This window comes from Apodemus sylvaticus, chromosome 2 (assembly GCF_947179515.1).
Source record: "Apodemus sylvaticus chromosome 2, mApoSyl1.1, whole genome shotgun sequence".
In the NCBI taxonomy this organism is placed as follows: domain Eukaryota; kingdom Metazoa; phylum Chordata; class Mammalia; order Rodentia; family Muridae; genus Apodemus; species Apodemus sylvaticus.
In genome coordinates, this window is record NC_067473.1 from 183,352,475 (window position 1) to 183,376,455 (window position 23,981).

General features: G+C 44.8%; 1 protein-coding gene across 3 annotated transcripts in view; it reads right to left on the minus strand.

Annotated features, from left to right (window-relative positions):
- Dnai7 (dynein axonemal intermediate chain 7) overlaps positions 1-23,981 on the minus strand; it is a 36,681-nt gene that overhangs the window by 12,279 nt on the left and 421 nt on the right. For all 3 annotated transcript variants that reach the window (XM_052175248.1, XM_052175250.1, XM_052175249.1), the window contains exons 2-10: positions 21,585-21,602; positions 18,668-18,749; positions 16,344-16,435; positions 13,901-14,002; positions 10,809-10,946; positions 8,464-8,610; positions 6,689-6,792; positions 5,250-5,586; positions 11-92 (exon numbers count right to left, since the gene is read on the minus strand). In XM_052175248.1, the coding sequence (XP_052031208.1) occupies positions 11-92; positions 5,250-5,586; positions 6,689-6,792; positions 8,464-8,610; positions 10,809-10,946; positions 13,901-14,002; positions 16,344-16,435; positions 18,668-18,749; positions 21,585-21,602 (1,102 nt within the window). The remainder of the gene's footprint in view (positions 1-10; positions 93-5,249; positions 5,587-6,688; positions 6,793-8,463; positions 8,611-10,808; positions 10,947-13,900; positions 14,003-16,343; positions 16,436-18,667; positions 18,750-21,584; positions 21,603-23,981) is intronic.

The window sequence follows — 23,981 nt, forward strand, 5'->3', positions numbered from 1 at the left end:
GCCAGAATACCTGCTGAGACCGCTTCACTCAGCAACTTCCTCTCCAGTTCCATTTGGGTGGCGTGGGGATCCTCCTCCACGAAGTCATAAGTCTGGAATAGAAGAACGGACAGCGGTGAGCATTAGCATCTCGGAAATTATTCTCTAAGTGCAACTGGATGATATTGGTCTGTAAAATAGCCTAGAGACCAGGGTGAGGCCCTGTCCCAGAAGAATAACAAAGCCAGCAGCAGGGGTGACAGTGGCAGCAGCAGGGTTGGTGGCAGAAGCAGCAGCAGCATTTTTTAGCACTTGACCCAAATCCTGTCCCTTCAGGGACAGTCTCTGGCCTGTTGGTTTGATTTGTGTATATTTTGTCTCTTGATCACCATACGCAATCTTTTCAGTACACAAGTAGGCTGTCGTCCCTCTACAAGACTGCTCATTAGAGACAAGACAGGAGACTGGGAGGTGGCCCAGCTGGCAAAGTGCCCGCCTAGCATACAGGAGGATGGGGTTCAACCCCAGCACTGCATAAAACAGGGTAATGTTTGTGTCTGTGATCCTGGAACTCTGCTGGAGGCAAGAGGATCGAAAGTCCAAGGCCATCCTCAAGCACACAGCCATTTGAGGCCAGCCTGGGTTACATAAGATCCTGTGTCAAAAGCTCTGAATCCAGACAAACAACAACAAAGCAAACAAACAAGACCCCAAGATCATTCAACAGTAGAACTCTGAGGTCGACCAGGGAGCCGGGAGACTCCACAGTCTTCTGGGATCAGTGGAGTGGCTGGGACGTAAGTCTTCCCACTGCCATTTGCACCAGGGAGCCTGGAGACTCCACAGCCTTCTGTGCATAGCCCACCAGGAGACCTTCTGTGCATCTCCCGCAGTGCTTTTACTTCTGAGCACAGAGGAGAGATCTCCACCTTCTCTCTGGAGGGCAACAGCTAGGAGCACACAGGGCTAATATCAGTGGACCAGTTGGACCAGAAGTCTTCCTGCCGCCATTTGCACCAGGGAGCCTGGAGACTCCACAGCCTTCTGTGCACAGCCTGCCAGGGGGGAGGGAGGGAGAGAGAGAGAGAGAGAGAGAGAGAGAGAGAGAGAGAGAGATCTCCCAGCAGTGCTTTCACTTTTGAATTCAGAGGAGTAAGGACACAGGCTTACAGGCCCACAGGAAAAACAAACTCCAGCCAGAGACAACAATACCAACTAGCACCAGAGATAACCAAATGGCGAAAGGCAAGCACAAGAACCCTACCAACAGAAACCAAGGCCACATGGCAACATCAGAACCCAGTTCTCCTACCACAGCAAGTCCTGGATACCCTAACACACTGGAAAAACAAGAGTTGTATTTAAAATCGTAAATCTGATGTTGATGCTGATAGAGGGCTTCAAGAAAGACTTAAATAGCTCCCTTAAAGAAATACAGGAGAACATCAGTCAACAGGCAAAAGCCCTTAAAGAAGAAACACAAAAATCCCTTAAAGAATTACAGGAAAACTCAAGCAATCAAGTGAAGAAATTGAACAAAACCATCCAGGATCTAAACGTGGAAATAGAAACAACAAAGAAATCACAAAAACATCTCTGGAGATAGAAAACCTTGGAAAGAATTCAGGAGTCATAGATGCAGCCATCAACAACAGAATACAAGAAATAGAAGAAAGGACCTCAGGTGCTGAAGATACCCATAGAAAACATTGACTCAACAGTTAAAGAATGCAAAATGCATAAAGCTGGTAACCCAAAACATCCAGGAACTCCAGGACACAATGAGAAGACCAAACCTAAGGATTATAGGTATAAATGAGAGCGAGGATTTACATCTTAAAGGCCCAGTAAATATCTTCAACAAAACTGTAGAAGAAAACTTCCCTAACCTAAAGAAAGCTAGAGAAAGAGATGCCCATGAACATACAAGAAGCCTTCAGAACTCCAAATGGACTGGACCAGAACAGAAAGTCCTCCCGGCACATAATAATCAAAACACCAAATTCACTAAACAAAGACTATTAAAAGCAGTAAGGGAAAAAGGGCAAGTAACTTATAAAGGCAGACCTATCAGAATCACACCAGACTTCTCACCAGAGACGATGAAAGCTGGAAGATCCTGGGTAGATCTCATACAGACCCTAAGAGAACACAAATGCCAGCCCAGGCTACTATACCCAACAAAACTCTCAATCATAGATGGAGAAACCAAGATATTCCATGATAAAACCAAATTTACACAATATCTGTCCATAAATCCAGCCGTACAGAGGATAATAGGTGGAAAATGCCAATACAAGGCAGGAAACTACACCCTAGAAAAAGCAAGAAAGTAATCTTCTTCCAACAAACCCAAAAGAAGATACCCATACAAACATAAAAATAACATCAAAAATAACAGGAAGCAACAATCACTGTTCCCTAATATCTCTTAACAACAATGGACTCAACTCCCCAGTAAAAAGACATAGACTAATGAAATATTCCTCATGTAAATCCTCAATTTTATCAGAAAATGTTTATAATTCCCCTTTTAATTAATTTAGTAATTTCTTTTATGTCTACCATTTTATCTGCATCATTTTTTATGATAATCTTCAATTTTAATATGTCTTTCTATATACTTCCTCTATTTTATCAGAAATATTTTCAATGTAAATCTTTGATTTTATCACAAATGTTTCTAATTCCACCTTCAATTAATTTAGAGTTTTTATATCTACCATTTTATATGTAAAATTTTCCATGAAATAGTCAATTTTAGCGTGTTTGTATATTTATTTCTTGAATTTTACCAGAAATATTTTCCATGTAACTCTTCAATGTTATCTGAAAATGTTTATAATTCCACCTTCAATCAAAAGAATTATCTTTATACCTATCATTTTATCTATATAATTTCCATGATAATCTTTAATTTTAACATGTTTTTTCTATATATTTCTTCAATTTTATCAGAAATATTTTCCATGTAAATCTTCAAGTTTATCAGAAAATGTTTATAATTCCACTTTCAATCAATTTAGAATACTTTTATGCCTACCATTATTATACCTATATAAAATTTTCCATGATAATCTTCAATTTTAACATGTCTTTCTACATTTTTCTACAATCTTATCAGAAATATTTTCCACGTAAATCTTCAATTCTATCATAAAATGTTTCTATCCCATATTTCAATTAATTTAACAATGTTTTACATGTCTATCACTTTACTCTTTAATTTTCCATGAAAATTGTCAATTTTAACATGTTTATCCAAAATATTCCATGTAAATCTTTAATTTTATCATAAAGAGTTTTTATTTCCCTTTACTTCCCTTTTCAATAAATTAAAAAAATAAAAAAACAGAAATATAGATGAGAACCCACAGCAAAAAAAGAAAAGAAAAAAAGAAAAAGAACTCTGAGGTCACATGGAGTCCTAGGTTCATACTCTAGAACCAAAAGAAGCAACATCAGGCTGAGTTTCTTATAGCAGATTTCATCTCAGAGACTGTGTGTGTGTGTGTGTGTGTGTGTGTGTTTGCATGTATGTGTAGTGTGTGCATGTTTGTGCATGTATGCCTCTGTGTGTGTGCAATGTGTGTGTTTACATTCAGGCATGCACATATGTGTATGCATGCCTCTGTGTGTGTGTGTAATGTGTGTGTATACATTCAGGCATGCATGTATGTGTATGCATGCCTCTGTGTGTGTATGCAATGTGTGTGTGTGCAATGTGTGCGTATACATTCAGGCATGCACGTATGTGTATGCATGCCTCTGTGTGTGTGTGCAATGTGTGTGTACACGTCCGACATGCACGTATGTATATGCATGCCTCTGTGTGTGTGTACAATGTGTGTGTATACATTCAGGCATGCACGTGTGTCTATGCATGCCTCTGTGTGTGTGTGTGTGCAATGTGTGTGTACATGTCAGGCATGCACGTGTGTGCACGCATACTCTTGAGTGTATATGCATTATTTTCTTCTACTCTTATACATGCTTGTTCAATTTTCCTTTTTGAAGGACTGAGGATTTAACCCAAGGCCTCAGCCATGCCTACCAAGCAGCCATCTGCTGAGCTACATTTCCAGGCCAGTTCAGTCCCTTACTGAGACACTCTGTGTTGTGACCTTTGAATTCAAAGACCCATGTCCATCTATCTCCTCGTTCTTCAGGGTAATAAAGTAATTTTGAAACTACTATTTTAAAGGTACTACGTTGAATAGTTTCTTATAATTATGCCATACTCAAATTAGCCCTCTATAAATATGTTGTGCTATAAACAATTTAGAATGTTACTAAATTATTTTAAAATGCATTAAATATTTTTTAAAATATTTACAACATTTTACAGTCATTCAAGTCAATCAAGAGATGGTATTAAGAGCCCTCTAGTGGCCAACTTCTTAATCAGCTCATGGAAAGAAACCTACACTGTCATTTAATGTAAGAGAATTTTAATTTACATTAATCTTCACCCTCAACTTGACTAGAATCTCACCCTTGCGATTCTGTGAGATGACACTGCACCCTAAACAGACAGAGAACAAAAAGAGAGCTGAACACGGACATTCATCTGTCTCTGCTGTCTGGCTGCAGAAGCCCCGTGCACCTGTGGCTCCCATGACGCCCTGTATCCCATAAGCCAAAACAATCCCTTCCTTAAGTTTTTTCTGTCTGCTATTTTGTCACAGCAGTGAAACAGGAAATGCAGTCCTAATTAAGGAGTAAAGCTGTCACCGCAAGCAACCTGGCCACGTGATCAGAACCTTGGAACTAGTTTGGGACACATGCGAAACAGCCTGGAGCTGTAGTCCACAGGAACCCTAGAATTCTGTAAGCAGAGCTGAGCTCAGTGACCATCCAGGCGGAGGTCCTGGAGAGGAAAACACTGAGAAGTCTATAGAGATTGTACGGCTTTTCAGACAGGGTACAGCGTGAGGCTTCAGAGAGGAAGAGGAGTCCTTGGGAGCTAGGCTAGAAGCTGATGACATCTCATCTGGCAGAGCATTTCCTACAAGTCTGAGTGAGACAGCCGGTGCCCCTACAAGCGCAGGCTCCAGAAAAAGTCTTGGGGATACCTCCAGGGACCTGCTAATGCTTACTGCACCAAGCAAACTAGGAACTGTTTAGAATATGTCAACCTGGGTAAAGTAAGTCAGGCCGGCCAGCCCGGCCCTTGAAGGGCTGAGGCAGGACTGCTGTTAAGTTTGAGGCCAACTTGGGCTACCCATCCTGGATTGTGGACAGACAGACAGACAGACAGAGTATCCTACCCTTTGTAAGACGGTGTCCTCTATAACCTCATATTTGGTATCCTCCTCTTGGGTCAAGTTGAGTTCCCTTTCTTGTTCAGTCTTGGGCTGCTCATCGTCGTTGGCAGGTTTTTCTTCAGTAAAGAGCTTTTCTTCAGTGGGGGCCTTTTCTGTACTTTCCTTGTCTTCGAACTGCTCTTCCACCCCGGGGCTGCGTTTTTCCATGGCGGCAGTGGGGAACAAAGGCGTGATGTGGTCATAGCGAGTGTGTAGAAGCCGAAGGGCAACGTTGCTTGTGGCTAGTATCCTTGGGATTTCAAATCCAATTTGTGTCTCTGAGAATCTCACACTTCGGTGCCTGCCAGATATCAATTGAGGAAGCCCAGAGCGTGAGCAAGAGGGGCAAGCCTGGGGGCAACCTCGGCTGTGCCTGCTCGGCGTGGCAGCATCCTTTCTAATGCCCCTCCTTTGTCCCGAGGCATTGGGAGCCAGTGTTTCTCAGGACACTCTCGGGTCCACCCCTACCTCTCCCCAACTGAGGAGAGGCTTCTGTCTCTCCCAGGAGCCTCTCACTGCTCCTCCCAGTGGCTTCTCTGTCTCAGGGTCTCCTCTGACTGCTTACTCGGCCAGCTGCTACTCGCTTTACTCCGGGTTCCAGCAGGAGCTTTGGTTTTTCTCCTGGCAAACCGTAGGGGGAAGAGGCGTCCATGAATGGACTCTCAGAGGATCCGAGTGACCCTTCCATATGTGTGAACATACTTCATGATCAGAAGAATCTGTGTCTCGGAAACTACTGATTTATCCGATGACTCTCCAAACCCCCCGCCAGCCTTCTCTTGGTGCCCGCCGTGCTTTGATACAGCATCTAGCTGCAGCCAGCCTGCCACCGACCTAATCCTTGCAATCCTCTCCTGTCTTTATTAGGACAAGGCTGAACCCGCCAGGCCCCACTGTAGGAGAGCATGCCGGCTTCCTCCCGTGTAGATGACTCTCCTTCATGATTCTGCGTGCGGCATTATCGACAGCAAAGAACCTGACATGCTGTCTCGAAGTCAATAGAAGCCTCATTTTGTAGAAAGTACAATTTGGTAGATACTTTTATGAAATATTGAAAATGAAGCTCAGTGCCAGATCTGATGTCACAGACCTGGAACCCCAGCCCTGGGGAGGCTAAAGCAGGAGGATTCACCAGTTCAAGGCCAGCTTTGGCACAGGTGAGGATGGGGAGAGGCCTCCTAGCCATATTTTTAAAATTCACTTTTTTATGCACAGTGCTTTTTCTACATGGGCACCGCTCGTGTGAGCAGCAGGTGGAGACACAGCATTCACTGGCGCACGTGTGCCCGCTCTAGACACTAGGATCAGGGCCTCCTACAGGAACTGATGCTTAAACTCCAAGCCAACCTCCTAAATGCCCCTGGCCTTGGCTTCTACAGGGAAGTGGTAAGGGGAGAGGGTACCTTGGATTCTTTTTGAGGTTTGCCCACACGTACAGGGTAACGTTCTCATCTTTGATGGTTTTTTCCATATTCCCAGTGTCCAGATCTGCTAAGTAACTAGCTTGCTGTAAGAGAAAACACAAAAGAGCCTCACAAAGTCTCACAGCTTAGAAAAGGTGCACAATCACTGGTAGACTGGATTCCTTCTCTTATTAAAGGAATAATCTGGGTAAATGGCAGATGATTTTTCTGGGGAAAATAATACTTCAGAGGCCAAGGACATGACTCACAGGTTAAAGTGGCTGCCATGTATGAGGACTAAAGTTTGGGTCCCCCAGACCTCTGTCAATGTCTGGTGGCTTCCCGTAGTATCAACCTAAGAAGGCAGGGGCAGGAACTCCTGGAGGATGCTGGCTAACCAGGGCAGTGCTATTGTGAGGTCTGGGTTCAGTTGAGTGACTCTGCCTCAGCAGCCAAGGTAGGAATCAGGCAAGGAAGCTCCTGACCTGACATCAACCTTGGGCCTCATGTGCACAGGTGCCCAAGTGTGCAAATGCACACCTACACAGGACTCGGTAAAAGATGAGGCGCAGTGAGGTAGCCCAGCTCACTCTTTCCTTCTCTGTGCCCCAGACCTGGAGGCAGCCATCTTCCCTGTCTTCATCCGTCTCCTCTACATCCTGTGTCCCTTTCATTTCTGTGTGGTGCCCAGCAAGCGAGCATGCTAGCGAGTGCTCTACACGGCAGGCAGTGCTTCCCAAGTTCCCCTGGCTCCCGGATGCAGCCAGGGGCTTGTTTGTACCCACATCTCTACCTTCACCACAACGTAATGTATAAAACAAGATGGAAAATACTGTACTTAGTAAACATCTTAGTCACTGATAAACCCACACACTTCCTTATTCAGCTTGTCCTGCAATATGCACGGCAGATGCAAGAATGGGACGTGCCTGTTACAGCAAGAGTGAGCTCGCACTCTGCGGCACTGTCTAGACTTAGATTACACCCCAGCAAGGCCACCCAAGGACGCTTCTAAACTAAAAGAACCCAGGCAAAACAGCTGAACACAATGCTTGCGTGCAGGTTGTGTTCTGAGGATTCTTCAGAAATGCAACAGGATTAAAGCTTATATGACACATTGGTGGGAGAATTAGACTATGGGCCACACATCAGGACTTTGACCTATGAGTTTTATGAGGTATACTGGCTGACGGTTATTTGGATCTTTTCATTACTGGAGAGATTTTGGGGGATGAAATGTATAACACACAAACTTTTGAATGATGCAAGGAAAGAAAGGAGAGACAAAGAAAATGTCGTGAAATATTTAAAGTTTTGATTTTTAATATATAAATTATAGCAAAGTTATAGAGCCTATAACTCTATAGCAAAGTTATAGAGCCTACGGACTCATGGTACTGTTTTTTAGGTCTCATGCTTAAATATTACACTTTCAAACTAAAAACTGGAGAAAACTAGGAAGTCAGTAATTGTGATCTATATCAACTGCTTTACCTATAAAACCTATCTCATATTGGTTTGTAAAGTTTTTTTCATAATTAATTCAGCGAACTTTGGCAAATATAAGGAAAATGAGCTTTTGGCTGATGTTTTGTCTCTTTAGGAAATAAACTATAAACAGTTGCTAAGTTACAGTAGTGCAGGTGCTTCAGTTCATTGATTTGTCCTGAATAGTGTAAGGTTTGCAGAGACCTAAGAGGACCGTGACATACTGACATAAGACTGCTGAAGGCAGCCTGGTAAAGTTAGTGCCGGAAGAGAGATACTGCCCGTACTCGAAGTAGTAGTTCTGTGGCCACGTTCACCTTCATACTGAGGAGCTCCTGCAGGCGCAGAATTGTCCCTTGATGCTGTAGGACAGTCTTGCTGTCCAGGTCACATGGTGGAGTTTCCAGTAAAATTAACTTCAGCTTTTCGATCAACTGAAATGTAAAGAATATCACATCATTCCCCTGGAGAAAGTAAAGGGACGTGGAAAGGGGACGGACAGCCTGTCCCTTCAGATCAAAGAAAGGCGTCCTTTCCCGTCTTTGTGACTTAAGATCACAAAGAAAGAAAACATCTGTCCCAAAGACTCCCCTTGTATGTGTCCAACCCCACAGGCACGGAGGTCTCAGTGCCAGCTGAGAGAGGAGCCACTGCTAAGCCAGCTGAGACCAGCAGATGCCCTGCTAGCTGATTCTCTGTTATTGTTGAACAGGACTGGATTTTCCTCCATGCTGGGAGAGAAGAAACTGGTTTTATTTTTCATAATGATCCAACTTAGTTGTGTTTGAGTGTATGCTAGTGTGGTGACTCTCTGGAGGACAGGAGGGCGGCTGAGCAGGCAGGTGACGGAGGCGCCCACTGTGTTCCTCAGCCATGAGGGTGGGATAGAGGCTCTCACTGTGCCCTTCAGCCTTGAGTGATGATTTCATCCCGCCTCCACCACGATACTTCCTTAAAACCCCCTTAATGATGGGGTTCAGAGAACCTTCTAGTTGGGGAACACATCAAGCTGCTAAGCATGCAGAACACCCAGAGGACTCGGGAAATCTTATCCCTTCCTTACATACTATGCCCCGAGTACTTGGTTGTGTATACCAAGCGTAAGTACCGGTTTTCTTTGTTTGGTGGGCCATTATAACAGAGGATCTCACCCATGAAGAGAGTTTTGGGAACCCTATTCAGAGCTGGTAGCTTGGAGGTACGGGTAACCTGGGGGCTTGGAAGGCATGCAGAGGCTTGTGGGATCAAACCCTTAGCACACAAGGGATTGTGCTAACTCTGGGTAGCTAATGTCAGCATCAAACTGTAGATACCCAGTTGATGTCCAGAGACAGAAAATTAGTGTGTATGTATGGGGGGGGGGCATATATATTTGGTGTGTGCGTTAGGGGGTTTCTACACATATTAGTATGTTTGGGGTTTCATACACACTAGGTTTGTGTGAGTGTGTGTGTGTGTTTATATGTATGCATATGCAAGTGTGTGTGTATATCTGGAGTGTGTTTGTGAGCATAAGGGGTTTTCATACACATTAGGTGTATGTGTAAGTATCATCAATGTTCTAAGTCTTTATCTTTTCTTTGATTTTGTTGGACATCATGAATTAAGACGATCCCTACCTTTCAGTTCTGGGTGACTGTCAACAGTGCTGCTTTAAACTGCTTCCCTCACTACTAATCTGGACTGGCTCAGATATGCCCACTCACACCCCAGCTGACCCTCGCTGGCTGTCATGGGTGACTGCTCCCTCATCTCTCGGTCCAACGTGCTGCTGTGTGCTCGTATATCCTTTCAGTGTAACTTCCAATGTTTGTGATTAAGAAATCTCAATGGATATATACAAGCTAAAAATGATGCAAACATGTTTCTGATCCTCTGCAGAGGGTGTCTGGTCCTACCAGTCATAGTTTGAGGTTCCAGCCACTCTAGTGCATTTTGTTCTCACTGTGACTTGGCTCTGTGTGTGCTTCTGAAGGATTGTGAGCCACTGGCAATCATAGACAGACTGTAGAGTATCCATCTGTAGTTCTAATGGCTTCCAGAGTTTTCTCGTGGCCTAAATAAAGTATTTTACAGATTTTTAATGAGAAAATATAAAGCTACTTTTTTTTTCTCAGTATGTTTTCTTAGATGAGTCTAACCATCTTATTTGCAGATACAGAAGTTAGGATATTGTGACCATTTTTACCTTCACTAAGAAGGTAAATCTGAACAAGGAACAGCAACAGGCATGAAACTGTCCCAGGGAGATTTAAAAGGTAATGAGGAGGAGGAGGAGGAAAAGGAGGAGGAGGAAGAGGGGAGGGGAGAAGGAAGAGAAGGAAGGAGCAGAGCAGAGAGGTTCCAAGCCTAGGAGGACCCCAGCAGTCCCTTAAGAACACACTCGAATGAAGCAATTTCTCAATTCCTAAAAATTCCAGCACTCACCAGACAGGAGCACTGGGCCTTCAGCGAACAATGAAAACCCACACCATAGCAAAAGAGGTCAGCTGGGAACACAAGTCTCCACTGTGCCTCCAAGCCAGCTCCACAGGCACACACACAATCTGATCTGGGCTCAGGACAGCCCTGTGTGCTAACGGCACTGGGTGTGGCCAGGCACGGGGTGGAGCCAGGCGGCCACGGTACTCACAGACAGCACTAGTTTGCTTTTCTCCATCACTTGCTCAAAGGTCTCATTCTTCTCCTCTTCCCACAGGCTGATGAACGTGTTCATTTCCTGGGCAACCCAAGGGTCGGGGCTCCCATCACACTCGGTGTAGTGCTTCCACTGGGGACACAAATGTGCCAAGGTCACATTCACAGAAACACAGCCAAAGAGGAAAGTAACATTTAAAAGTTGTGGGTTTTACTGGGGAAGGGAACATGTACATACTACCGTGTGCATCTGCAGGTCAGAGGACAGCCTACAGGAGCTAGCTCACTCCTTCCACTAAGTGGGTCCTGGGGATTTGAACTCAGGTCATCAGGCTTGGCTGCAAGCACATTTATCCACTGAACCATCTTGACGGCCCCTAAATTGTTCTTTTGTTTGAAATCTGAAGCCTCAACATAAGTACCGCAATTTACACAACCAGTAATGATATAAACTATGTGACCAAAGAAACCAACTCAAATGACCAGTCTCCTGCCTCCCTCCATGCATGCTCCTTCTTTCTTGAAATCGAGCCTCACTCTGTAGTCCTGGATGCCATGGAACTCCCTGTGTAGACCAGGCTGTCTCACAGAGACTCCCCCTAAATGCTGTGATTAAAGGCATGCACTACACATCTCACCCATTAGGGTCCTTTTCGTCTAAATAACTTCCCATCTCCACTGTTCACCGCGGCACTAATTCCACGTGCTTTCTCCGTTTGTTTTGAGGTTGTGTGCGCAGTTTGCTTTCTGTGCTCATGGGTCAAAGCTTGTGCTTTCTCCTTTTCCACTTCTGACTGACAGCTGCCACGGGGCGCCTCCGGAACCCTCTCACGATGTTGTCCACATAAATTCTGCACGTCATCACGCTGTGCTTATTTTAGACTCTAATGCCGCGTCCAGTTTAATGCTGAGTTTCCCACTGGTCTTCTTACAGTTGTCTCCAAAGTTATGATTTCTGATTAAACTAAATCGCCTGACACACTCTTATATTTTATTGTATGTGTGTGTCTGTGTGTCTGTCTATGTCCACATACAGTGGCCAGGAGAGGGCATTAGAATCATTATCCCTCTCTGCCTTTCTTCTGAGGCAGAGTCTCTCTCTGAACCTACTGCTCACAGTCTAGGACAGGCTGGAACCCTATAAACTGTAACGATCCCTACACTCCATCCCCTCTCTCAGTTGGGGCCACACACTTTTGCAGAGGATGCTGGCCTTGTAGAGTCCACGCTTTGGTCCTTATGCTTACAGCGCAAGTGTCTCTAAACACCGAGCCATCCCCCAAGCCCTACACCTACATATTTAATTCACCAGCTAACCAGCTAACTAGCCACAGGACCACAGGAACCGACCAGAGCTGCTCCTGCCCCACTCAGTGCATGGATGCAGACCAAATCCTCAGCTCCCCACAAATTTTATTTTCAATACACATGGATTCTTTAAAGACAAGAATTTCTTGAGGAAGCCTCTGCCAGCTTCAAACCTTGCTTCTGTGACTTCCTTACCTCCTGGTCTTCACAGAAACAAAGAGCCTGGCCTTCCTCTGAATTAGGCCTTAGTTTAGAGGGGATAGGCTGGCTTTTTCTGGATTAGGCCTTAGTTTAGGGTTGGTGGGCTGGCCTGGCCTGTTAGGCCTTTGGTCGTGGGCTGGCCTGGCCTGTTGGCCTTGGGTGGCAGGCTGGCCTGGCCTGTTAGGCATTGGGTGGTAGGCTGGCCTAGCCTGTTGGCCTTGGGTGGCAGGCTGGCCTGGCCTGTTAGGCCTTTGGTTGTGGGCTGGCCTGGCCTGTTGGCCTTGGGTGGTGGGCTGGCCTGGACTGTTGGCTTGGGTGGCGGGCTGGCCTGACCTGTTGGCTTGGGTGGCGGGTTGGTCTGGCCTGTTAGGCCTTGGGTGGTGGGCTGGCCTGGACTGTTGGCTTGGGTGGTGGGCTGACCTGGCCTGTTGGCTTGGGTGGCGGGTTGGTCTGGCCTGTTAGGCCTTGGGTGGCGGGCTGGCCTGGCCTGTTGGCTTGGGTGGTGGGCTGGCCTGGCCTGTTGGCTTGGGCGGTGGGCTGGCCTGACCTTTTTGCCATGTCAGCAATAAGGGCTGATCTACTTCCTTGCTATGCAGCACTTTAGGTTCTTCTAGAACGCTTCTGCAGTCGCAGTGTGGCGAAAGGCCTGGCCTTCCGCCTATCCTGGCTTTGGACTTGGCTCCCTCTCCAGGCTTAGTCACTCCACCTGTGCCTGGAAGTGGGGCTGTGCTGTCACTGGGCTGCTTAGAGGGCATTGGGCCCATTCACCAGGATGCCTTCAATGCTTTTATGTCTCAGGGAGTAGGGAGTGTGTGGGGGGGGGAGGGGAGATAGGCTATAAGGCAGAGACATGAACAGAATCCGTACTACTGAAGTGTCTCACCTTCCAGAGACTCGGGTGACAGCATTCCTAAACAGTTAGTAGGAGCATCTAAGATCACCACAGAGGGACCAACGCATAGATGTGATCAGAACAGATTGCATGCTTGGAGAGTTGCCAAGATATTGTTGCTCAGACATGATGTAAACCCTTCCTGCAAATGCAGCTCAGACATGATGTAAGCCCCTTCTGCCTGACCCAGGGTTTCCACACACCTCCCAAGTCCATATATATAAAGTAGGATGTGCTGCAACACAATCAGTGGATCGTATAGGTTTCCAAGTGGACAGTGGAGGAGTATGAGCACTCCCAGTGTCTCTTTCCTGACAACAGCTCTCTGCAGTGGCATCCATTCCTCCTGAACGTGTGTCATATGTGTGTCAAATGAGGGATTTTTACAAGTTTTTTTTTTTAAGTTTATTTATGTATTCCTGTGTGTGTGGTGCCTGCAGAGCCCAGGAGAGAGCATCAGACACCTCTCAGATAACTGGTGGTAACCGTAGTAACTGGTGGTTGTAATGGATGCTGGGAACCACTCAGGTTCTCTAAAAGAACAGTGTGCACTTTCAACCACTAAGCCGTCTCACCAGCCTGGAGTTTGTCCCTTAATAAAGTCTCCCAAGATTATAAATTAGTGCCGGACTATAGTTTCCTCGCGATCCCAGGAGTTTGAGCTCAAGAGGGAGAGGAGGCCTCACCTGAGCCAGAGCTCGCATTTCCCGCTTCAGCTTCTCTGCTTCAGGGAAACAACCCTCGAGCAAAGCGAGCTCTTCAAACTCTTCGCTTCTCCTTTCCAGGTCCTGCCACAGAAGGAGGCAATTGGTCGCTCTTGCACGGCTTTCATGGGGAGCATTCAAAAGTCGTGCGGCCGAATATACAGTTCCAAAAGAAGGAGCTGTTACTGTGCATAGCACTGCTAATGCTGACTGAAATGGACGCTCCGGGAGGGTTCTTCAGAGGCTTCAAGGCCCACCTGTGTGGGATACTATTTGCCTGTGGTGCCAGATGATGCAATTCTAGGCGTCTTGGCCAGAATCAGGGCATTAGTCCCCATACTACACTAGCTAGGGGGCGGGACCATGGGGGGCGTGGCTGCAGGCAAGAACGCTCTGATGAAGAGAGAACAGGAATTAGTTCACTAGATCATAACCCTGAGGATGGCGTGTTGTCACTTCATGTGATAAAATGGGAGAGGCATTACAGGCTCCTCTACACGTCAAAGGCAACAGTCCCAAGGAAAGATTTGGATAGCAGTGTTTTGGGAGATGTGCTCTTAGGAGTGTGTCAGCTGAACACAGCAGGTCAAGAGTTAAGCCACAAGGTTCAGCATTCAAGCAAAAAAATTAGGAAAAAAAAAAAAAAAAAAAAAAAAAACCAAAACCCTGCATCTAATGAACAGCAAATCTTTAAAAAAAAAAAAAAAAAAAAACTTCTGGCTTGAATGGCAATGATACAAATATAGGTGGTTATCATTTTTCCCCATTCTGACCCTCCCCAAGACAGGTTTTTCTCTGTGTAACAGCAGCTCTGTCCAGGAACTTGCTTTGTAGACCAGGCTGCCTTCGAGCCCACAGAGATCTGCCTGTCCCTGCCCAAATGCTTAAAGATGTACACCCCCATGCTTGGCTATGATATTCTCTTTGAGATGGAGGTCTCCCTGTGTAGATTTGGCTAGCCTCAAACTTCTGTGAAAACAAGTCTACCTCTGCCTCCTGAGTGCTGGAATTAAACACATTTGCCGCCATGCCTAATACATTTGTGATGTTTGGTAATGGAGAATAAGATACTTTGGCATTTGGAGGCAAATAAATCACCATCCCCGATATTTTCTAAGAAAACAGCACAGGCCGCAGAGCGACGCTTAGTTGCCGGAAGGGCGTGGTCCACTAACAAGGGATGAGCTCGCTAATGTGGCGTTCATCAGGAAGCTCTTGTTAGGCTTGGTGGCACGTGCCTGTGGCCCCAGCTACCCAGGAGGCTGAAGCAGGAGGATCGCTTGAGACTGGAGTTTGACTTTAGCTTCAGCGACACAGCATGGTTCTGCCACAAAAAGGAAGAAGCGCAGCACCCACTGTTTGTACAGTTTAGGTGTAGTGTCCAAGAATACCACAACCACCTGAGAGCTAGGAAGACGCTCTCCCACTCTGTGGGTACAAGCATGTGTGTGTGTGTGTGTGTGTACGGTGTATATATGTATGTATTTGTGTGTGTATGGGTGTGTGCACACGCACATGCATGTGTTTGTGTGTACATGCAGAGTGTATGTATGTGTGTGTATGTATGGGTGTGTGCACGTGCAAACAGGGCATGTGTCTGCACGCAGGCAGTAGTTGATATTAGGTGTTCTTCCATGGCCCCTCTCCTTTATGTTTTGAGGCAGGATCACTCACTAAAATGGAAGCCCGTCAGTTTGACCAGTCTAGCTGGCCATGCACTTCAGGGATCCACCTGTCCCAGCCCCTCAGTGCTGGAGCTATAGGCAGCCAGGTCGCCTGGGTTTTCATGCAGAGCTTAGAGCTCATGCTTTCGAGGCAGGCATTTCCCCACCGGGGCCAGCTCCCAGCCCCATGTCACCTGTGCCCTGTTTCTGTACAAGGTGAGCTCTCTTTCATATGATAAAATGCTTATATTAACTTAAGAACCCTGGCGTCTTCTGTTAAGCTAGATGCTAAAGAGATTTTCTTTTAAAGACATGGCCAATGCAGCCAGATATGGTGACATGTGCCTTTAATCCCAGCACTTGAGAGGCAGAGGCCGGACAGATCTCCAGCCTGGTCGACATGGAGTTCCCTAACAGCCAGAGCTGCATACAGACACCCTTTTTTAAAAACAGAAAAATGCAGGTGATGGCACATGCCTTTCATTCTAGCACTCAGAGGCAGAGACAAGCAGATCTGTAGGTTTGGGGCCAGCCTGGTCTACAGAGAGAGTTCCAGGACAGCCAGAGCTACACATAGAAACCCTGTCAGGAAAAATAAAACAAAACAAAAAACAAGCAAATAAACCAATGACGCTCACTTCCCTAACTGAAAACATGTGTGAGGCCATGCCCCACTGCAGGGAATGCAGGGCTGGGCCCGGCTGCAGCCCCAGCACAGGCAGGAGTGGGTAGCAGCCCAGCTGACACTCATACTTATTTACTTTCTTTTCCAGCAGATTCCACTTTTCTCTCTCAATCCGCTGGATTTCTAGCCTTTCCTGTTCTTCTTTTTCAAATTTCAGTCGAGCCTCCTCTGAAGAACCAAAAAGAAATCAAGAATCAACTGCAGGGATTTGACCACAGTGTTTTAAATTCTTGGAGTTCCCCTTGAGAGTTTCTAACACAGAGCAGAACCTTTATGGAGGTCACAGCCTCTACTGTGTGGCAGAGATGAGAAAATGCTCACTTTCCAGCCCAGGAGCCCGTGAGTCGGAGCTGTTACATCCTTGTGTGGAGGTGTCTGTGAGAACAGTGCTCAGAACAATGGAGACCGCCAGCTTAAAAGTGCACATGACTCAGTGTCTGGCAATGCGGAGGTCCACAGTGGTGACCCCAGCTGCAGGGACTCTGATGGCCTTTTCTTGCTTCCAAGGGCACCTCACACACCCGGTGTGCAGACATATGCACAAGCAAAACACTCAAACACATAAGATAAAAATAAATCTAAAGAAAAAATTACACTGGTAGTGGGCTGGTGAAAGGGCTCACTAGGTAAAGGTTCTTGCAGCCAAGTCAACCCGAGTTCAATCCCCGAAACCCACATTGTGGAAGGAGAGAACAGTAAGTTCTCCAAGTTGTCCTCTAAACTCCAAAACCACACTGGCTAGCATATGTAGGCACAAGCATATGTAGGCGTGAGCGTGCGTGCGCATGCGCGCGCGCACACGCACACACAGAGAATAAAACAATAGCAATTCAATAAAGATTCTAAGCTGTGTAGCAGTTCCATTATGGCTGATGAAGGGGAAATAAAGTTTTGAAGCCTACAGGTGGCATCAATACAGTCAGAAACCTACTACCTTAAGCTTCCCCGGGTCTCATAATTTAAAATAAAATATGAAGTGTCAACTCTAGCGAGGTGGCTCAGTAGTTCAGGGCACTGGCTGCTCCTGCAGAGGACCTGGGCTCAATCCCCAGGACTTAAACTGAGCTCACAACCACCTGTAGCGGGTCCGGGGAATCCACTGCACTCTTCTGTCCTCCTTGGGCACTGTACATATGTGGTGCACAGACGCAGATGCAGGCCAACACTCACACACGGAAATACACTTGTTTCTAAATTCTATGTTTAAGGACATGAGACAAGCCCAGGATATAGATCCTGGGATGTTTTTATTTTTAGTCATTAAAAAAGTCCGGCAGGATGGCTCAGATGGCAAAGGCACGCTCCCTCAACCACCTAATGACCTACATTTGCCTCCCAGACCCCACCTGCGAAGAGAAGGACTTGCACACGTTGTCTTCTGACTTCCACATGCACGTGTGTCCCTCAATGACTAAACAAATCTATGAAAGTCAATTAGCAAACAACACAGTGTGCTTTATTATTTCCAAAAGGCAAATATACAGTAAAAGTCAACGGAGTCCTTAAAAACCCAAATATAAATCTACAGACACTGGGTTCTAATAGCCATAAGTCTCAAGGGCCATGCAGTCTTTAAAAAGCACTTTCTAAAGATTTAATTTGCCAATACTTTTTATTACTGTTTAATATTACTGAATGGGATTTCTAGTTTAACTAGCAAAGACATACTGTTACACATTGAGAAACTGGGCTCTGGAGGTTAAAAGCATGCACTGTTCTTGCAGAGGACCCACCCAAATTTAGTTCTTAGCACCCACATCATGTAGTTCACAACTTCCCATACCCAGATCCAGAGGAACCCAACACCTCTGGCCCCTGTGGGTAGCTGAACTCACTTGTGCATACCCATGTTCAGACCCACATACACACATAACCAAAAATAAACAGCATAAGTCTTTCAAAAATTCCTCAGGGTTAAAACAACAACAACAACAACAACAAAAGCCAAGTTAGGCTGTTGTATGTAGCTTTTGCTAGTGTGTATTCTCATCGCTAATAAATTTTAGGTTCAGGACTCTTTACACACAGTCGGCATCAATGTGCCCGTCTTTCATTAGTAGATTATAAACACTTTGAGGCAGGCCAGACAAAATCAGCAGACAAAAACATGGGCTGATCACATGAATTTGAATTTCTGAGAAGCAATGATTTTTTTTTTGGCTAATTTAAATACAGCCCAAATATTGTGTGGGGCAAAAGATCAAAAGATCAGCGGAATTGCACTGAGCCCTGGACTCTGTCTGGCAGCATGACCTCAGTGCACACTCAGATATGGCTGTGTGCGCTGGTGGTTTACACTCTAGGAAGGAGGAATCCTTGATAAAATGAAAGCCTGCTGAGGCCGGTGTGTCTGTGTGAGCCCGAGGCTGGCGCTGTGAGGTCCAGCCTGGCATTCAGTACCTTCCTCCTTCAGGCGTCTCTCCTCCTCCTCCTGCAGCAGCCGCAGTCGCTCAGCTTTGGTCATCTTTTTCTTACTGGGAGACTTAACAAAGACCACAACGTTAAAGAGGCCGTCAGCATGCTGAACTTAAGGATGCCTCCCTTCAGACAGCAGGCGTGAGCTGTGGAGAGAAGGCTGGGCAGCTGAGCACACTTACTGCTCTTCCTGGCCCAAGTCAGGCAGCTCACAGCCACCTGCAGCTCTAGCCCCAGGGGAGTCAATGCCTTCCTCTGGCTAACCTGGCACTTGTGGTGCAGATAAAATCACAAAGGCATGCACTAGGATATGTACATTTTAAAGATAAATCTTAAAAAATACCAATTATGAAAACAATTATTGATTTTTTAATGCAACCAATTTTTATGTACAGTAAATTCAATAGACAAGACAGCTAATTCTGTCAGCACAGACTCTGAGTACTGCAGGGATTAGTCTGGAAATAAACAAGAAAAGCAATCGCATAAATGACTCCACAGCAGGGACGACATTGGCAAGAATGTGTGACTGAAGTAAGCTTTGAGACATACATAACACAGCTACAGTGGCAGACCATCGACATCAAAGACATTTCTGTGGCCAACAGGCTTTCAGTTATTTTGCAAGTTTGGAGGGAGGAGAGATTATTTTCAGCTACACAGATCAAGTCTACAAAGCAACTTGTGTCCAAAGACTTTTTACATTCAGGAGAAGGGCGGAAGAAGAGGGTAATGCAGCTGCAAGGTAGGGAGCTGAAGAACAGCAAACTCGGTGGGCTCTGGGGAGATTGTGCAGACGAGTCAGGAAGGAGGTGATGGAGTAGAAGGCTGGAGCTCCCACTGAGGGGGAGCGAGCAGGGCAGTGCATTCTGGTAAGTGCCACACAAACACAGACCACACACACACACACACACACACACACACACACACACACACACGACACATCTCCCGGTCATAAATCGCTCACAGGCTAAAGGAAATAACAGGCCAGCAAGACGGCTCAGGACTTTAAGGCACTTGCTGCCAAGGGTGACAATCTCAGTTCAGTCTCTAGGACCCACATGGTAGGGAGAAGGAACAGATTCCTGTAAGTAGTCCTCTCACTGCCACATGTGTCTTGGCATATCTATGTGAACTCTAACATGTACATATGCAATATGATCCAAGACTTACAACCAAGGCACGTTTTCATATGTGTTGAGAACCCACAGAGTATACACTGAATCCTTAGCATGCTCTATGAAAGCTGCAGTTCACATACTCAAGTCCATACATAAAGCCATAGTATTTGCAGGCAACCTATGGATATCTTCTCCTACACATTAAATTCTACCATTCCAGATCTCAGCAGCGGCCATATTTACTGTTCAGGAATTGCTTCATGGTTAAGTCTGACATATTCACTGTAGTTGTGATCTCACAAATCGTTATCACCCAAAAATTCTAAAGTGTTTCTTCTGGCTTTCTGAGACACACGGAGCATGCTCTGCATTACCACATTTATTTAAAAAATTGTATGTGCATGAGTGCTTGCCTGAAGGTGTGCCTGGTGCTCACAGAGGTGACAGATCCCCTGGAACTATAGTTATATACAATTGAGAGCTGCCATGTGGATGCTGGGAGCCAGGTCCTCTTCAAGAGCAGCAAGTGCTCTTAACCACAGAGCCATCTCTCTAACCCCCATTATCTTTGTTGTTGTTGTTGTTGAGGTAAGGCCACTAGGTAGCTAAGGCTACATTAGAACTTGTGGTCCTTCTGACACTGGGATCATAAGAAAGCACCACCATGCCCAGCATTCTGGTCATACTTCTGAGACAGAGTCTATGTTTGGTTTAATTCATGGGTGCAGAAACCATAGCTAAGGAGGGCTGAATGTAACTGATTTTTCAAGAGAATGCTGGGATTTATGGAGAACAGATGACTGAGATTAGAGAAAAAAAAAAAAGCCCCTGCTGTGGTCATAGAGGCAACAATGACCAGGTTCTGACCACAGACAGACCACAGCAAGACCAACATGCCTTTTACATTCCTGGAGGCGGCCTCTGCTGAACCCTACTGCTGCTTTATAGGACGCCAGGCCCAATGTGATCAGTTTCCATATGTCATGACTAGAACAAAGCAAATTTCTTTGGTAACTGCTTTTTAATTGTGTTATTACACTTGGGTGGGGGGGTGGTATCTGGCCAAACATGAGAGTTTCTGTTGTTTTTGGCCCAAAATAGCCTCAAACTCATGATCTCCCTACTTCAACCTCCATTGTAGTTGGGATTACAGGTGTGAGATACTATGGTGTACTTTAAGAACTGATATTTTGAGAGAGAGAGAGAGAGAGAGAGAGAGAGAGAGAAGAAAGAAATTTTTTTCAAGTAAAACAATTTGTTGGTAGGCTAAATCTGGCCTGTAATTAGGAAATTAAAATGTCTGCTTTAAAGTTATCAATCTACAAAGCAAAGAGGGGAAAAAGAAAAGACATCTGGCCATATGGGGTAGTATGTCTTTATACAACCTCAATTTCTACCCTGTACAAACAAAAGCAGAAAACCACAAGTGTGTACTAGCTTAAAGGTCCTGTTTTAGTCATAGCAGGTCGGTAAATATGTATTATGTTTATCTGAAATAAATACAAAGGACTAATCTAACATATTCTACAGTAGAAGAAAAAAAACTGAAGCCTCAAAGTCAGACACAGGTCAAAACTAAAGGTGATCTATAAAGTGTTTTTCAAACTAGAAATATCATCAAATGGGAAACACATCTGTAATTATGAAGAATTATCCAATGACTTAAATAACATAAAAGGTGAGTAGTAAATTCAGTAAACTATAACTAACTAGAAAATTCATAAGATGTTCATTTTTACAGTATGTATAAAATTGATTTTGAAAACATAATTTCTACATACCTTTTTTGGTTTGGGACCCTAAAAAGTTGGAAAACAAAAGAATTGACACATTTTAAAACACAATTCAGATACTTTCAACAGAGCATCACAAAATACATTAATTAGCAGAAGCTAAAGGAGAGCCCAAGGGAATTTCCTTTTCGCCTCCACTGCAACTTTTCTGTGACTCTTTGGCTTCTTTAAACAGGAAAGATACTGCAGAAAGAAGTCAGAGCAAACTGAAAGCACAGACAAGAAAACCCACAAGATTCCTCAGGAAGCATCTTTTTGAGGTAGTCAATACTATGTCCTATATCGAAGAATCTATGAAAGGAGAGCCAGTTAATAAAGGACTAATTGAAAAGATTCCCCAAATTTCCATGCATTACTGACTGTTGGTACTATTTCAAATGTGCAGATGTAGTGGATGTCTCAAATAAACCTTTCTATTACATACGACTGATAGTTTTTATGGGGAGGAAATCAGCTTTTTCAAGTTTGTCAATGGACGATAAAGTGACGACTTTCCAGTCACATGTTTTAAGGACAGTCTGTTCTTTTCGGAAAGCTCTGTTCTTCAATATTGATTTATAATTACAGGCATTTTCCCATAATACTATTTGTAAATTCCTGAGCAGTCCTGTGTGCCCATCAGCTTTCTGGTAAAGCATTTTGTAGGAGACTGTGTGAGTATAAATCACACATTTCACATATTTGAAGACTTACACAGAGGAAAGACTGGTTCAAGCTATAGGAACATTCTAAGATGCCAGTGCCAAAGTCGGCACATAGGAAACAAGGTTTAGACAACATCTTCCTCTAAGGTGCACACATTTCAGAAATTCTCTCCATAGATATTCATCCGGGAGAGACAGTGCTCTCATGCGGTTTTTACAAATGTTTTTGTTGTTGTTGTTGTTGTTGTTGTTGTTTGTTTTTTAATCCTGGCTGTAGTATTCCCTGACTTCCCTGACACAATTGCTAACACATTTCCAACTTGAAACAAATACTGTATGGTAGGCTATGTAAACATCCCTCTCAAATAGCATAGCCTAAAGATGACAGGCACATTTTTATCCCCCACTTTTCTATCATGAATCAGGTTTGGGGAACGTCCTATCTTTTTTTTTTTTTTTAAGATTTATTTATTATATGTAAGTACACTGTAGCTGTCTTCAGACACCCCAGAAGAGGGCATCAGATCAGAAGAGGGCATCATTATGGATGGTTGTGAGCCATCATGTGGTTGCTGGGATTTGAACTCACGACCTTCAGAAGAACTCTTAACCTCTGAGCTATCTCTCCAGCCCAGGAAAGTCCTATCTTTATCCTTCATGTACACATAAGAGCCATCAGTAGCAAAACTTTTCAATACTCAAGGGGCAAAGGATGCCCTGACAAGCTTTTGAGAAATTTGTCCTCCTGGAATTAGTGTAGTTGCTTCACTTCCTGTATTAAAATCTTAACTTCTTGTGTGTCAGCATTTGACCTGCTTAGAAAAAGGGTCTGTAATTATTTCACCAAATTAAGAAGACCTGATAGTGGAATTGGGTAGGCCTCTGGCTCAATATAGCTGGTACAGGTTACAAAAAGGAATCCTGGATACAGACCCCCAAGAAGAATATAAACATTGTGTGGAAAAAAAATGAGTTTACCCTGCTACACACTAATGAACTATTGGAAGTATAAGAGAGATCTTGATAAATCCCTGTCCCCGTGCTAACACCCTGATCCCAGATGTTCAGTCTACAGAATACCTCGCCATTCTGTAGATGTAAGCAGTTTCTACTGTTTAAGCAAGCATGTCTATGATACTTTGTTTCCTGGAAGCCCCATGATACAGTTAGGTTTGAAGCTGTGACCTCCTGGAATCTACATCTTAAATAAATCCCCCAAGAGGCTTAGAAGTCTTTGAGAAACAGTGCTGCATGGTCAGTCTTTGAGAAACGGTGCTATGCAGATAGAAAAAAGAAATTAAATCCACCTTTTGATGGAGCAAACAAGTGCTTGTTCTTGTAATTTGCCAGCAGTCTAACTTGGCTTATGGCCCACTGGGGGTCTTGCCAGTGGAGTCCTACACTACCCATTTCTTCCCACCGTTTACAGAAAATATATATCTTAAGAGGTTGAAAAGCACTACTCTTTCTTCTCTCCCCACCCTTGACAGCTTGTTTACTCCGCTTTAGCTACACCAGCTGTTACCTTGGTAAAGCTTGTGGTTGTTACTCTGCTTAACTGAGTGCAGTAGGAGGGCTCCCATATTCCAGCCAGCCAACACAAGGAATGTACTCTGAATTTCCCCTCAACGAGTGTAATAAAAGACGATGTCTTGATGGAGAATGGGAAACAACAAACGACAATAGCTCCATATTGTCCTGCCTCCTTGATGAAGAAGTACGTGAGCGTTGGAATGAAAAC